The sequence below is a fragment of the Hemitrygon akajei genome, chromosome 1, assembly GCF_048418815.1.
Source record: "Hemitrygon akajei chromosome 1, sHemAka1.3, whole genome shotgun sequence".
Lineage (NCBI taxonomy): Eukaryota > Metazoa > Chordata > Chondrichthyes > Myliobatiformes > Dasyatidae > Hemitrygon > Hemitrygon akajei.
This window is the reverse complement of record NC_133124.1, coordinates 12,191,887-12,204,030: the sequence shown is the minus strand read 5'-3', so window position 1 is coordinate 12,204,030 and position 12,144 is coordinate 12,191,887. Positions and strand designations below refer to the sequence as shown.

At 43.4% G+C, this 12,144-nt stretch overlaps 1 protein-coding gene across 2 annotated transcripts in view; it reads left to right on the top strand.

Annotated features, from left to right (window-relative positions):
• Nucleotides 1-12,144, top strand: part of LOC140718880 (upstream-binding protein 1-like) — a 100,223-nt gene that overhangs the window by 43,508 nt on the left and 44,571 nt on the right. For both annotated transcript variants that reach the window (XM_073033186.1, XM_073033235.1), the window contains exons 5-6: nucleotides 8,656-8,762; nucleotides 9,420-9,572. In XM_073033186.1, coding sequence (XP_072889287.1) covers nucleotides 8,656-8,762; nucleotides 9,420-9,572 — 260 coding nt within the window. The remainder of the gene's footprint in view (nucleotides 1-8,655; nucleotides 8,763-9,419; nucleotides 9,573-12,144) is intronic.

Here is a 12,144-nt window from a genome sequence, read left to right as displayed (position 1 = left end):
CAGCATTAAACTCCATCTGCCATCGTTCAGCCCACTCTTCTAACTGGCCTAAATCTCTCTGCAAGCTTTAAAAATCTACTTCATTATCCAAAACACCACCTACCTTAGTATCATCTGCATACTTACTAATCCAATTTACCATCCCATCATCCAGATCATTAATGTATATGACAAACAACATTGGATCCAGTACAGACCCCTGAGGCACACCACTAGTCACTGGAACTTTGAGCTTTAAATTTATGTATCACCAGCTAGTAGCAGATTTGAATCATTCAATGCACAGAGTCTGCTCTGCCATTCCATCAAGACTGATTTATTATCCCTCTCATCCCCATTCTTCTTTCTGCCAGTAATCTTTGATGCTCTGACGAATCAAGAATATATCAGACTCTGCTTTAAATACCCTAATGAATTCAGCAGATTCACCATCCTCTGGCTAAACAAATTCCTCATTATCTCTGTTTTAAAGGGATGCCCTTGTATTCTGTGGCTGTGCCCTCTGGTCATTGAATCTCTACTGTAGGAAACATTTTCTCCATGCCCTCTATCTTAGACCTTTCAATAGTTGATGGGCTTCAATGAGATCCCTGCTCATTCTTCTGAACTCCAGTGATGACAGGTCCACATTCATTTTCTTGAGAGCAGAACAAAGAAATGCAGTGTAATTAATGTAAAACTACACACAAAGACTAACAAACAATTCATGTGCAAAAAAGGAGCTCTGCAAATAGTAAACAACTAAATAAATAAATGCTGAGAATGTGAGTAGTAGAGTCCTTAAGATCAACTCTACAGGTTTTAGGTGAATTAATATAATTTGTCTTAGTCACAGAACACTCCAGCGACACTCCAGTCCGTTCAGCCTATCTATTCCATGCAGAACTGTTAATTTGCCTAATCATGTTGACCTGTACCCAGCCCATGGCCCTGCATGCCCCTCCCATCCATGTACTTATCAAAATTTCTCTTAAGTATTGAAATTGAACCAGTATCTACCAGTTCCGCTGGGAGCTTGTTCCACACTTTCACCACCCTGAGTCAAGAAGTTCACCCTCATGTTCCTCTTAAACATTTCACCTCACCAACGTCCTATTCAACTTCAACATAACATCCCAGCTCCAATACGCAGTACTTTGATTTATGAAGGTTAACATGCCAAAATCTTTCTTTATAGCCCATTTACACGTACCTCTACTTTCAATGCATTCCCAGATCCCTTTGTTCTACTGCACTCCTCAGTGCCCTACTGCTCACCATGCAAGTCCTACCCTCGTGTCCTCCCAAACTGCAACCCATCACATTTGTCTACAATATATTCCATCAGCTATTCTTCCGTCTTGTTCAGATTCCACTGCAATTTTTGATGGTCTTCCTTGCTGCCCACCACTCTGCTCAATTCAAGTTCAGTGTCATTCAACCATTTGCATGAATGCAGCCAGACAAATATAGACAGGATGCAAAACATTGAACTGACAGCACGTACAGCAGAGCAACATAGTTACAATAAAAAAAACTGTAGCCCAAGTCCCTGAGTGTCATGGCCTGCAGATTGATGGTGCATGGATGTTATCCTGGAGAGACATTTCTGCAAGAACAGCCTGAAGCAGCTCCTCATATTGTGCAGCGCAGACAAATGCAAATCAGCTTGTCTTCCAGTGAGTGAACATTGGAGGGCAGCACTGACGGGAAGAGCTAGTCCCCGATCCAGCAGTGTCTCCTTCCTTGGCAGCCGTAGCAGATGGCCCCAAGGCGTGAATGAGGGCTTGGTCCACACTGCAACAGAGGCTATGCAGCTCTCGTGCTGTCGGTCTCGCCAATGAGCCAGTGAATCAGACATGCAGTGTTCTGTGTTACCACTATCCAACAAGACCTTGCACTCAAAAGCAAAACACCAAATACAGTTATTTGCCCTATCATTTGAAACGCACAACAAGTTCCTAGCTGAAGCAGGCTGCAACATGGAGTATAAGTCCAACTTCATCACTATGCAGCAACTTGCTAGTGGGGTCGACCTGCAGTATTTGATGTTCTTGATAAATAGCAGTGTGTTGTGATCATGAAAAAGATGTAAAGGGAAGACAGTCACACTTTTAAATGAACCGAGAGGTCGCTGTGTCTGAGCGCACCACCATTTTACTGGATATCTTGGCGTCATTAGCAAATTTACTGATCCAGTTTACTACATTATCATCCAGATGTTGATATAAATGGCAAACAACAATAGACCCCTGTGGCAGAGCACTAGTCACAGCCATCCATCCAGTCAGAGAAGCAACCATCTGCCACCACTCCCTGGCTTTTTCCGCAAAGTCAATGTCTAATCTAATTTACTACCTCATCCTGAATGCCAAGCAACTGAACCTTCTTGACTATCCTCCCATGCGGACCTTGTCAAAAGGCCTTGCTAAAGTCCATGTAGACAACGTCCACTGCCTTCATCAACCTTCCTGGTAACTTCTTCAAAAACTAAGATTGGTTAGACACCACCTACCACACACAAAGCCATGTTGGGTATCCCTATAGTGCCTGACTATTCAAGTGTATCCAGTTCCTTAGAATAACTTTTAGTAGCGTGCTTACCGGCCTAAAGTTTCCAGGCTTATTTTTAGAGCTGTTCTTAAACAACAGGGCAACATTAGCTATCTCCCAATTCTCTGGCTAAGGATAGTTTAAATATCTCTACTAGGACCCCTGCAGTTTCTGCACTAGGCTCCGACATGGTCCAAGGGAACATCTTGTCAGGCCCTGGAGGTTTATTTTCCTGAACAGATCAAACGCCCACTCCATGTGATCCATGACCTCACTGCTGATTTGCTTCACTTGTATTGACCGTGTCCATCTCCTGAGTAAATACAAATACAAAAAACCCATTTAAGATCTCCCCTATCTCTTTTGGCTCCATACATAGGTGACCTCTCTGATCTTCAAGGGAGTCAATTTTGTCCTTTGCTATCCTTTTGCTTTTACTATAACCTGTAGAAGCCCTTCTTCACCTAGATTCTCCTTCAACTTTTCTGCTTGAGGAACTTCATGCCTTCTTTTAGCCTTCTCGATTTCCTCAAGTGTTCTTTTGCATTTCTTATACTCCTGAAGTATGTTATAGGCACCTCTTCTTTTTAACCAGGGCCGCAATATCTCTCAAAAACTATGGTTCCTTACACTTGTTACCCTTGCCTTTTATTCTGACAGAAACGTACAAACTCCATACTCTCAAAAATTCACTTTTGAAAGCCTGCTACTTACCAAGCACAGGTTTGCCAGAAATCATCTGCCAGGTACTTTTAGAATTTTGAAATTTCAACCAGAGGACTGGACCTATCCTTTTTCATAATTATCTTGAAGCTGATGGCATTATGATCACTGGATGCAAAGTGTTCCTCGACCCAAACTTCTGTCACCTGCCCTCTCTCATTCCCCAGTAGGAGATCTTGTATTGCACACTCTAGTTGGGATTTCTATGTACTGATTAAGTAAACTTCCCTGAACACATTTGCCAAACTCTATTCCATCTAATCCTTTTATAGTATGGGAGTCTCAGTCAAATATGGAAAGTTAAAATCACCTATTATCACAACTTGTGTTTCTTGCAACAGTCTGTGATTTCTGTGTAAATCACGTAACTGTTGGGTGGTCTGTAATATAATCCCATGAACATGGTCATACCTTTCTCATTCCTTGGTTCTACCCATAGAGCCTCACTTGCCAAGCACTCCCGACTGTCCTGTCTGAGCACTGCTGTGACATTTTCCTTGACTATTATGCCGCCTCACCCTCTTTAATCTCTTCAGCTCCATCACATCTAAAACGTACAAAAATAGAAAATCTACAGAACAATGCAGGCCCTTCGGCCCAAAATGCTGTGCCGAACATGTGCTTATTTTAGAAATTATCTAGGGTTACCCATAGCCCTCTATTTTTCTAATCTCCATGTACCTATCTCGGACCCTCTTAAAAGACTGTATTGTAACTCTACCCCAGTTGCCGGCAGCCCATTCCATGCACTCACCATTCTCTGCGTATTAAAAACTTACCCCGATTCCCTCTGTACCTACTTCCAAGCACCTTAAAAATATGCCCTCTCGTGTTAGCCATTTCAGCTTTGGGGAAAAAGCCTCTGACTATCCACATGATCAATGCCACTCATCATCTTATACACCTCTATCAGGTCTCCTCTCATCCTCCATTGCTCCAAGGAGAAAAGGCCAAGTTCACTCAACCTATTCTTGTAAAGCAATCCCCAATCCTTGTAAATCTCCTTTGCACCCTTTCTATGGTTTCCACATCCTTCCTGCAGTGAGGCGACCAGAACTGAGCACAGTACTCCAAGTGGGGTTTGACTAGGGTTCTATACAGCTGTAACATTACCTCTCGGCTCTTGAACTCAATTCTACAGTTGATGAAGGCCAATGCACTGTATGCCTACTTAACCACAGTCAACCTGTGCAGCAGTTTTGAGTGTCCTATGAACTTGGACCCCAAGATCCCTCTGATCCTCCACACTGCCAAGAGTCTTACCATTAATACTATATTCTGCCATCATATTTGACATACCAAAATGAACCACATCACACTTAACACACACAAAATGCTGGTGGAACACAGCGGGCCAGACAACATCTATAGGAAGAAGTACAGTCGACGTTTCGGGCCGAGACCCTTCATCAGGACCTCCTTGCACTAGGGAGATACCAGTCAATATTGGGGAAATTAAAATCTCCCATCACGACAACCCGGTTATTACTGCACCATTCCAGAAACTGTCTCCCTATCTGCTCCTCGATGTCCCTGTTATATTGGGTGGTCTATAAAAAAACACCCAGTAGAGTTATTGACCCCTTCCTGTTCTTAACTTCCACCCACAGAGACTCAGTAGACAGTCCCTTCTTGACTTTCTCCTTTTCTGCAGCCGTGACACTATCTCTGATCAGCAGTGCCACACCTCCACCTCTTTTTTCTCCCTCCCTGTCCTTTCTGAAACATCTAAAGCCTGGCACTCTTAAGTAGCTATTCTTGCCCCTGAGCCATCCAAGTCTTTGTAATGGCCAAAACATCATAGCTCCAAGTACTGATTCACACTCTAAAGTTCATCCAATTTATTCATGATACACCTTGCTTTAAAATAGACACATCTGAAACCCTGAGTCTGAGTTTGAGCGTATCCCTTCTCTAACACTTGCCTATTCTCCCTCTCACACTGTCTACAAGCTTTTTTGATTTATGAGCCAACCACCCCTTCCTCCATCTCTTCAGTTTGGTTCCCACCTCCCAGTGATTCTAGTTTAAACTCTCCTCAATAGCCTTAGCAAACCTCCCTGCCAGGATATTGGTCCCCCTTGGATTGAAGTGCAACCCATCCTTTTTGTACAGGTCACTCCTGCCCCAAAAGAGGTCCAAATGATCCAGAAATGTGAATCTCTGCCCCCTGCTCCAATCCCTCAGCCATGCGTTTATCCTCCACCTCACTCTTTTCCTATACTCACTGTCACGTGGCACAGGCAATAATCCTGAGGTGACTACCTTTGAGGCCCTGCTTCTTAACTTTCCTAACTCCCTGTAGTCTGTTTTCAAGACCTCCTCTCTTTTCCTACCTATGTTTTTGCTACAAATATGTACCACAACCTCTGGCTGTTCTCCTTCTCACTTCAGGATATTCTGGACGCGATCAGAAACATCCCGGACCCTGGCACCTGGGAGGCAAGCTACCATCTGCGTTTCTTTCCTGCGTCCATAGAATCGCCTGTTTGTCCCCTTAATTATAGATCCCCTATCACTGCTGCCATCCTCTACCTTTCCCTAGTCTTCTGAGCCATAGGGCCAGACTCTGTTGCTTCCCCCAGGTAGGTCGTTCTCCCCCCCCCCCCCCCCACCACACCACAGTACTCAAACAGGAGTACTTACCGTTAAGGGGGAGAGCCACAGGGGTACTCTCTGGTATCTGACTCTTGCCCTTCCCTCTCCTGACTGTTATCCACTTATCTGTCTCCCAAGGCCCTGGTGTGACTACTTGCCTATATAGCTCCTCTCTATAACCTCCTTACTTTCCCTGACCATACGAAGGTCATTGAGCTGCATCTCCAGTTTCCTAACCCAGTCTCTAAGGAGCTGCAGCTCGACGCACTTAGTGCAGATGTGGCCATCAGTGAGGCTGGGAGATTCCCAGACATCCCACATCTGACATGCAATATAGAACACCGGCCTCACAGACATACTTCCTATTCTTAGTCTTCAGAAGTAACTTACCTCGCCTCGACCGAAGCCCTCCTATCTGTCTCCCTCTACTTTGTCGCCCGCTCTATAAAGCTGCCTTCTTTTTATACTCTTCCTGCTGATCTAACTGACTGATGTCCATGCACCTGTGCAGTGCTTCAACCAACGGAGCACTGAGTTGCTGTCCTGTCCCTGCTGCAACCAATCACCAACGGCTGCAGTGTCATAATTCCACATGTTGATCCATGTCCTAAGCTCACCTGCCCTTTTTAACAATACTGCTTACTTTGAAGTACCAACAACTCTGAACATTTGTATGTAGACTTAATAGCATCTTTTGCCACACCATTCCACATTCCATCATGTGGTCTGGTTCCCATAACCCTGCAACTCTAGTTTAAACCCCTTCCCTCCCATGTAAGTCTAGCAAATCTTCCCACAGAGATATTAGTCCCACTCTAGTTCTGGTGAAAACCATCTGGTTTGCACAGGTCGTTGAAGCCCTCCCTCAGTACCATTTCCTTAGATGTTAATCTTTCTGATCTTCCTATTTCTGGCCTCACCAGCATGTGGTACATGTACCAGTCCTGAGATTTCAACCCTGGAAATTCTGTCATTTAATTTATCACCTAACATCCTGAACTTGTGTTGCAAGGCATCATCAGTCTTCCCACCTCCATTGATGTAGACCGCAACATCATCCCACTTAAGAATGCTGTGGTCTCACCTTGGACTGACCTTGGCACCCAGGAGGCAACATACCATCTGAAAATCTTGTTTTTGTCCACCGAACTGCTGTCTGTTCCCTTAACCAATGAATTCCTTAGCATTCATTAGGTTAGGACTTTATTCCTTGGAGCATAGAAGAATGAGGGGGGGATTTGATAGGGGTTTACAAAATTATGAGGGGTATAGACAGAGTAAATGCGAGTAGGCTCTTTCCACTTAGATTAGGAGAGATAAATACCAGAGGACATGGCTTTAGGGTGAAAGGGGACAGGTACAAGGGGAACTTCTTCACTCAGAGAGTGGTGAGAGTGTAGAACGAGTTGCCATCTGATGTGGTAAATACGGGCTCACTCTTAAGTTTTAAGAATAAATTGGATAGATACATGGATTGGAGAGACCTGGAGGGTTATGGATTGGGTGCAGGTCAATGGGACTAGCGGAATAAAGTTTCCGCACATACTAGAAGGGACATTTGGCCTGTTTTCTGTGCTGTAGTGTTCTGTGGTTCTATTACAGCCTGCCTCTTCTCCCCTTCCCCTTCTGAGCCACAGAGTCTGGCTCCATGCCAGAGACCTGACTGCAGTGACATTTCTCTGCATGGTCATCACCCTCAACAATATCCAAAGTGATATGCCTGTTATTGAGAGGAATGGCCATAGGGGTACTCTGCACAGATTGCTATCTCCTTTCACTCTCCTGATGATCACCCAATTATTTGTGTCTTGCACCTTGCTACCTTCCTCTATTGCCTGTCAGTCGACCCCTCAGCATTCTGAATGATCCAGAGTTCATCCAGCTCCAGCTCCAATGCCTTAACATGATTGGAAAGAAGCTGTAGCTGGACAGGTGTAGTCATCAGGGATGCTGGAGATCTTCCTGCCTTCTTACATCCTGCAAGAGGAGCTTTCCACTATCCTGCACTTCCCCACTGCTCTAACTGTGAAATAACATAGAAAAATAATTAACCAGGGAAAACATATCTACCTGTCCTCTGACATTTGCCTCTCCTTGCCGAAGCCTCTGTGAGCCAAACACACTCTAACACTGATCCAATCACACAGTAGCCACTCTGCTTAAACCTAAATTCTCTTATTGGCCTTTGAAGAAGAGAAAAAGAAAGCCCTTAACTCCGAGTGTAGTCATTGGGATGCCGTCGTGACGGCATTTTTTTTTTAGCAGGCCTTCTTGTTTTTACAAGGCTGACACTCAACCCGGCACGGATGGAGAGCGTGCAAGGGAGCTGACTGGATTTGAACTCGGGAGCCTTCGCTCCGAAGTCCGGCGCTGATGCCTCTACGTCACCAGCCAGCTCACTTATTGGCCTTTGCCAAGTGCCTAATTATGCAAAATCCAACGTCTCCTCAAGAACTGCGGTGTGCAGAATGTCCCAACTGTCCCTGGTCTCTTCTGTTGAAATTTTGTTCTTTATAACTGAATCCTGACATGTGTTTTGATTGACTCATACAAAATGCTGGAGGAACTTAGCAGGCCAGGCAACATCTATGGAAAAAAAAGTACAGTCGAAGTTTTGTGCTAAAACTCTTCAGCAGGACGAGGTCGACTGTACTTTTTTCCATAGATGCTGCCTGGCCTGCTGAATTCCTCCAGCATTTTGTGTGTGTGTTGCTTGCATTTCCAGCATCTGCAGATTTTCTTTTGTGTGTTTTGATTGTATATTATTGTTGTATTTATGACAACTATTTGTTTTTAATATAGATATCCCGATGTCAGTTGGAATTATTGACCCCAGAACTAATCCAGCTCAATTGAATACTATTGAATTCTTATGGGACCCAGCTAAACGCACTTCTGCTTTTATTCAGGTTTGTGAAGTTGGCTTCCTGTTTTAAAAGTTGTAATTATTGGGTTTAAATAATGATGTTACAGCTTGTTGAGAGTGGCTGGAGATAAGTATCTACCAAAGGAGGCGTAAGGCATTCCTTCCCTCTGCTAGCCTGCAGTTCACCCTTGGGCAGGGTGTAGCACCTCCTTGGCCCTGCTGATCAGGGTCACATGAAACTGCGGGAGCAGGTGGTGGATGTTTTTATGAGCGGCTGGTGCACATTTCAAGTCCTGGTTATGCAACCACTGACGCCAGGCAAACACTCTCTGCGGAGTATTGAGAATGGCTGGGTTCACACGACTCGTAAATACACTGTCCAGAAGAAGGCAGTGACGAACCACTTCTGTAGAATTTGCCAAGAACAATCATGGTCAAGACCATGATTGCATAGGTCATATGAAATGGCACATAATGGTGATGAAGATATGAGAGTGGTGATCTGATGTTTGATGTCTGATTGTACCTTATTGTTTTGTGAATAATGTTTGAAATTACACAAAAACATCCGTGTGGTTAGACTAGTTTTACTGTTGCTAGCTGTAACTTATCAATAAATGTATAAAATACATAATCTTGTGGTGGTGTGGTTATTTTTACAGTATAGTTTTAAACCTAGAAATTCTGATTGTTCTTTCAGGTACATTGCATTAGCACAGAATTTACGCCCAGAAAGCACGGGGGTGAGAAGGGGGTTCCGTTCAGGATTCAGATAGACACATTCAAGCAAAATGAAACTGGAGAGTACACAGATCATCTTCATTCAGCCAGCTGCCAAATAAAAGTTTTTAAGGTATTGTCTATAGATTTATTTTACGTTTAAGGTGCCTCTTCTTTTGCTGCATCTTGAAGATGTTACAGCTGCTTTAGTTTTCTTGTACTTCAGGACACACAGTAAGTACGTTTGTCAAATGATAAGTTTGCGCAAACTTGTAAATCCAAAGTCCTGAGGGTTTAGAAGCCTTGCTGAAGCAATTTGAAACAGATTCTTATGTTGTGGTGTATATTTATTGGTCTGAATTTTGCAATTCAGAAAGGAGCCACCAAAGTCCTTGCTTGAATGAACTAAGTTCTGGGCTGAAAATGCAGAACTTGCAGACAGATTGAATTGGTGATGGGGGTTGGGAATAGAGGGTTGCTGAATCTTTGTCTGCGTTCCATAGTTAGATTTCACGTTGAAGACAGACGGGATCCATGTTTGGGTGGGGGGAGGTGTTGGGGGCTAATCTCTAGAATCAGACCTGACATGGGATATGAGATTCCATTGATTACAAAAGGAATTCCAAACCTGTAAGCTAAGAGGCAAGTGCAGAGGTGAGTTTTTCCCCATTATTCTGCTTTAAGTTAAATCATTCCCTAGCGTTTTAAGTTAACTTTATTTACATGACTTCAATTTTATTTGTTCCTGGGCAGATTTTACTATTTAAAGTCGGACAGATTTGGCAGCTCCACTCCCATCTTTGCTTTCTGTCAAAGATTGTCAGTACGGGACAGGAGAACCCCTGCTGTCTGACACCAAATCTTCATTCTTATGCCTCTGCCCAACTCGAAGGTGGGGATGGTCAGTGAAATTGGCCCTTTCTCTGGCCAAGGTAAATGTGGGTTCAGTCACAGCCCTTGTAGAATACCAGATGAAGAAATGTGTCTTTTAAAAGTTTTCAGTGCTGTAATCAAATGTTTGTGGTGATTGGCATTCTGTTTATTTCCAAGGTGAAATTTTTCAGTGAAGTGGAAAAGTAAGTAAGCTAAAATCCCCTATTGTATAACCCAAGATATTCTTTTGATCTTTATGTTGGTACATTAAAAGGTGATCATACAAGATAAAGATCCTATCTTCAATGGCCTGAAGCTCTGCGGCACATGTATTATGGAAACTTAGTCATTTAATATCGTGATAGCTTTATGTGGGGCTCCATTTGTTGATACTTGAATATTTTTTTCTTCTTCAGCATTTTGGCAATTTTCTACCTTCACTTGATTATTGTGGAATTTGTTACCACAGTCCACTGTGGAGGCCAAGTCATTGGGAATATTTAAAGCAGAAGGTGACTGGTTCTTGATTTGCAAGGGCATCAAAGGTTACAGGAGAAGGCAAAGGAATGGGTTTGAGAGGAATAATAAATCAGCCATTGTGGAATTGCAGAGCAGACTTGATGGGCGAAATGGCCTAATTCTGCTTCTGTGTCTTATGGTCTAAATGTGACTTCTAAGTGGGCACTTGCATTAGGCATTCCCTTAAAATACCTTTTACAGGCAAGGTTCAGAATAAATTTTGATAGTCTGCTTGACTCTGGGGAAGTGGCGCATCAGATTTGATTCCCCCGAAATAAGGATCTTTCTCTTTTATTAAAAAAAACTGGATTTTAATCTAAACTGATTTATTGATTTCCTAAGACTGAGATTTATAAACATCCCCTATCTGAAATGCTTGTGGCCAGAAGTGTCTTGGGTTTCAGATTTTAGAATATTTGCGTGTATATAATGAGATACCTTAGGGCTGGAACCCAAACACAAAATCCATTTACATTACATATACAGCTTACGTGCAACTGATGCGAAGCTCACAGAGTGAACAGTCCACAGTCGGGGCGCAGTCTGATGTGATGGAGTTGGATCCTCCATAGTCTGCCGGAGTTAAATCATCACTCCCAACAGTGATATCATTTGATGTCATGTCAGCACTGGAAAAAAGAATTTGGATTTTGTATAAGTGGTCCTCAACCTGTATTACATTCCTATTGCACCTGAATTTAGATTAGTTCATTTACTGTTCTGCTGGCACATATGATCCTGTAGCATCTGGGCCCATCAGTAACTGCCACTGCCTTGAGGCCTTAGGCAGCCATGTTCAATACTGTCTGTCAGGAGTTTACAAGTTTTCCTTGTGACTGCGTGGATTTCCTCAGGCTGCTCTGGTCTTCCCCTCACATCCTAAAGGCATGTGACAGATTAATTGGCTGCTGTTAGTTGTCCCTAGTGTGTAGATGAATACCAGAATCTGGGGCAAGTTAGGCCATAAAACATAGGAGCAAAATCAGGCCTTTCAGCCCAATGAATCTGCTCTGCTATTCGGTTGTGGCTGATTTATTATATAGCTCAACCCCATTCTCCTGCCCAGGTCCCTGTAACCTCTGTTGCCCTTCCAAATCAATCTGTTAACCTCCGCTTTAATTATGACTAGTGACTTGTCCTCCATGACTGTCAGTGACAATGAATTCTACGGATTTACTGCCCCCTCGCTAAAGAAATTCTTCCTTATCTCTGTTCTAAAGGGACACCCTGGTATTCTGAGGCTGTGCCTCAGATAGGGATGTTGGAAGAATTTTTAAAAATGGGATTAAAGCAGGGTAATTGGAAATGGGTGG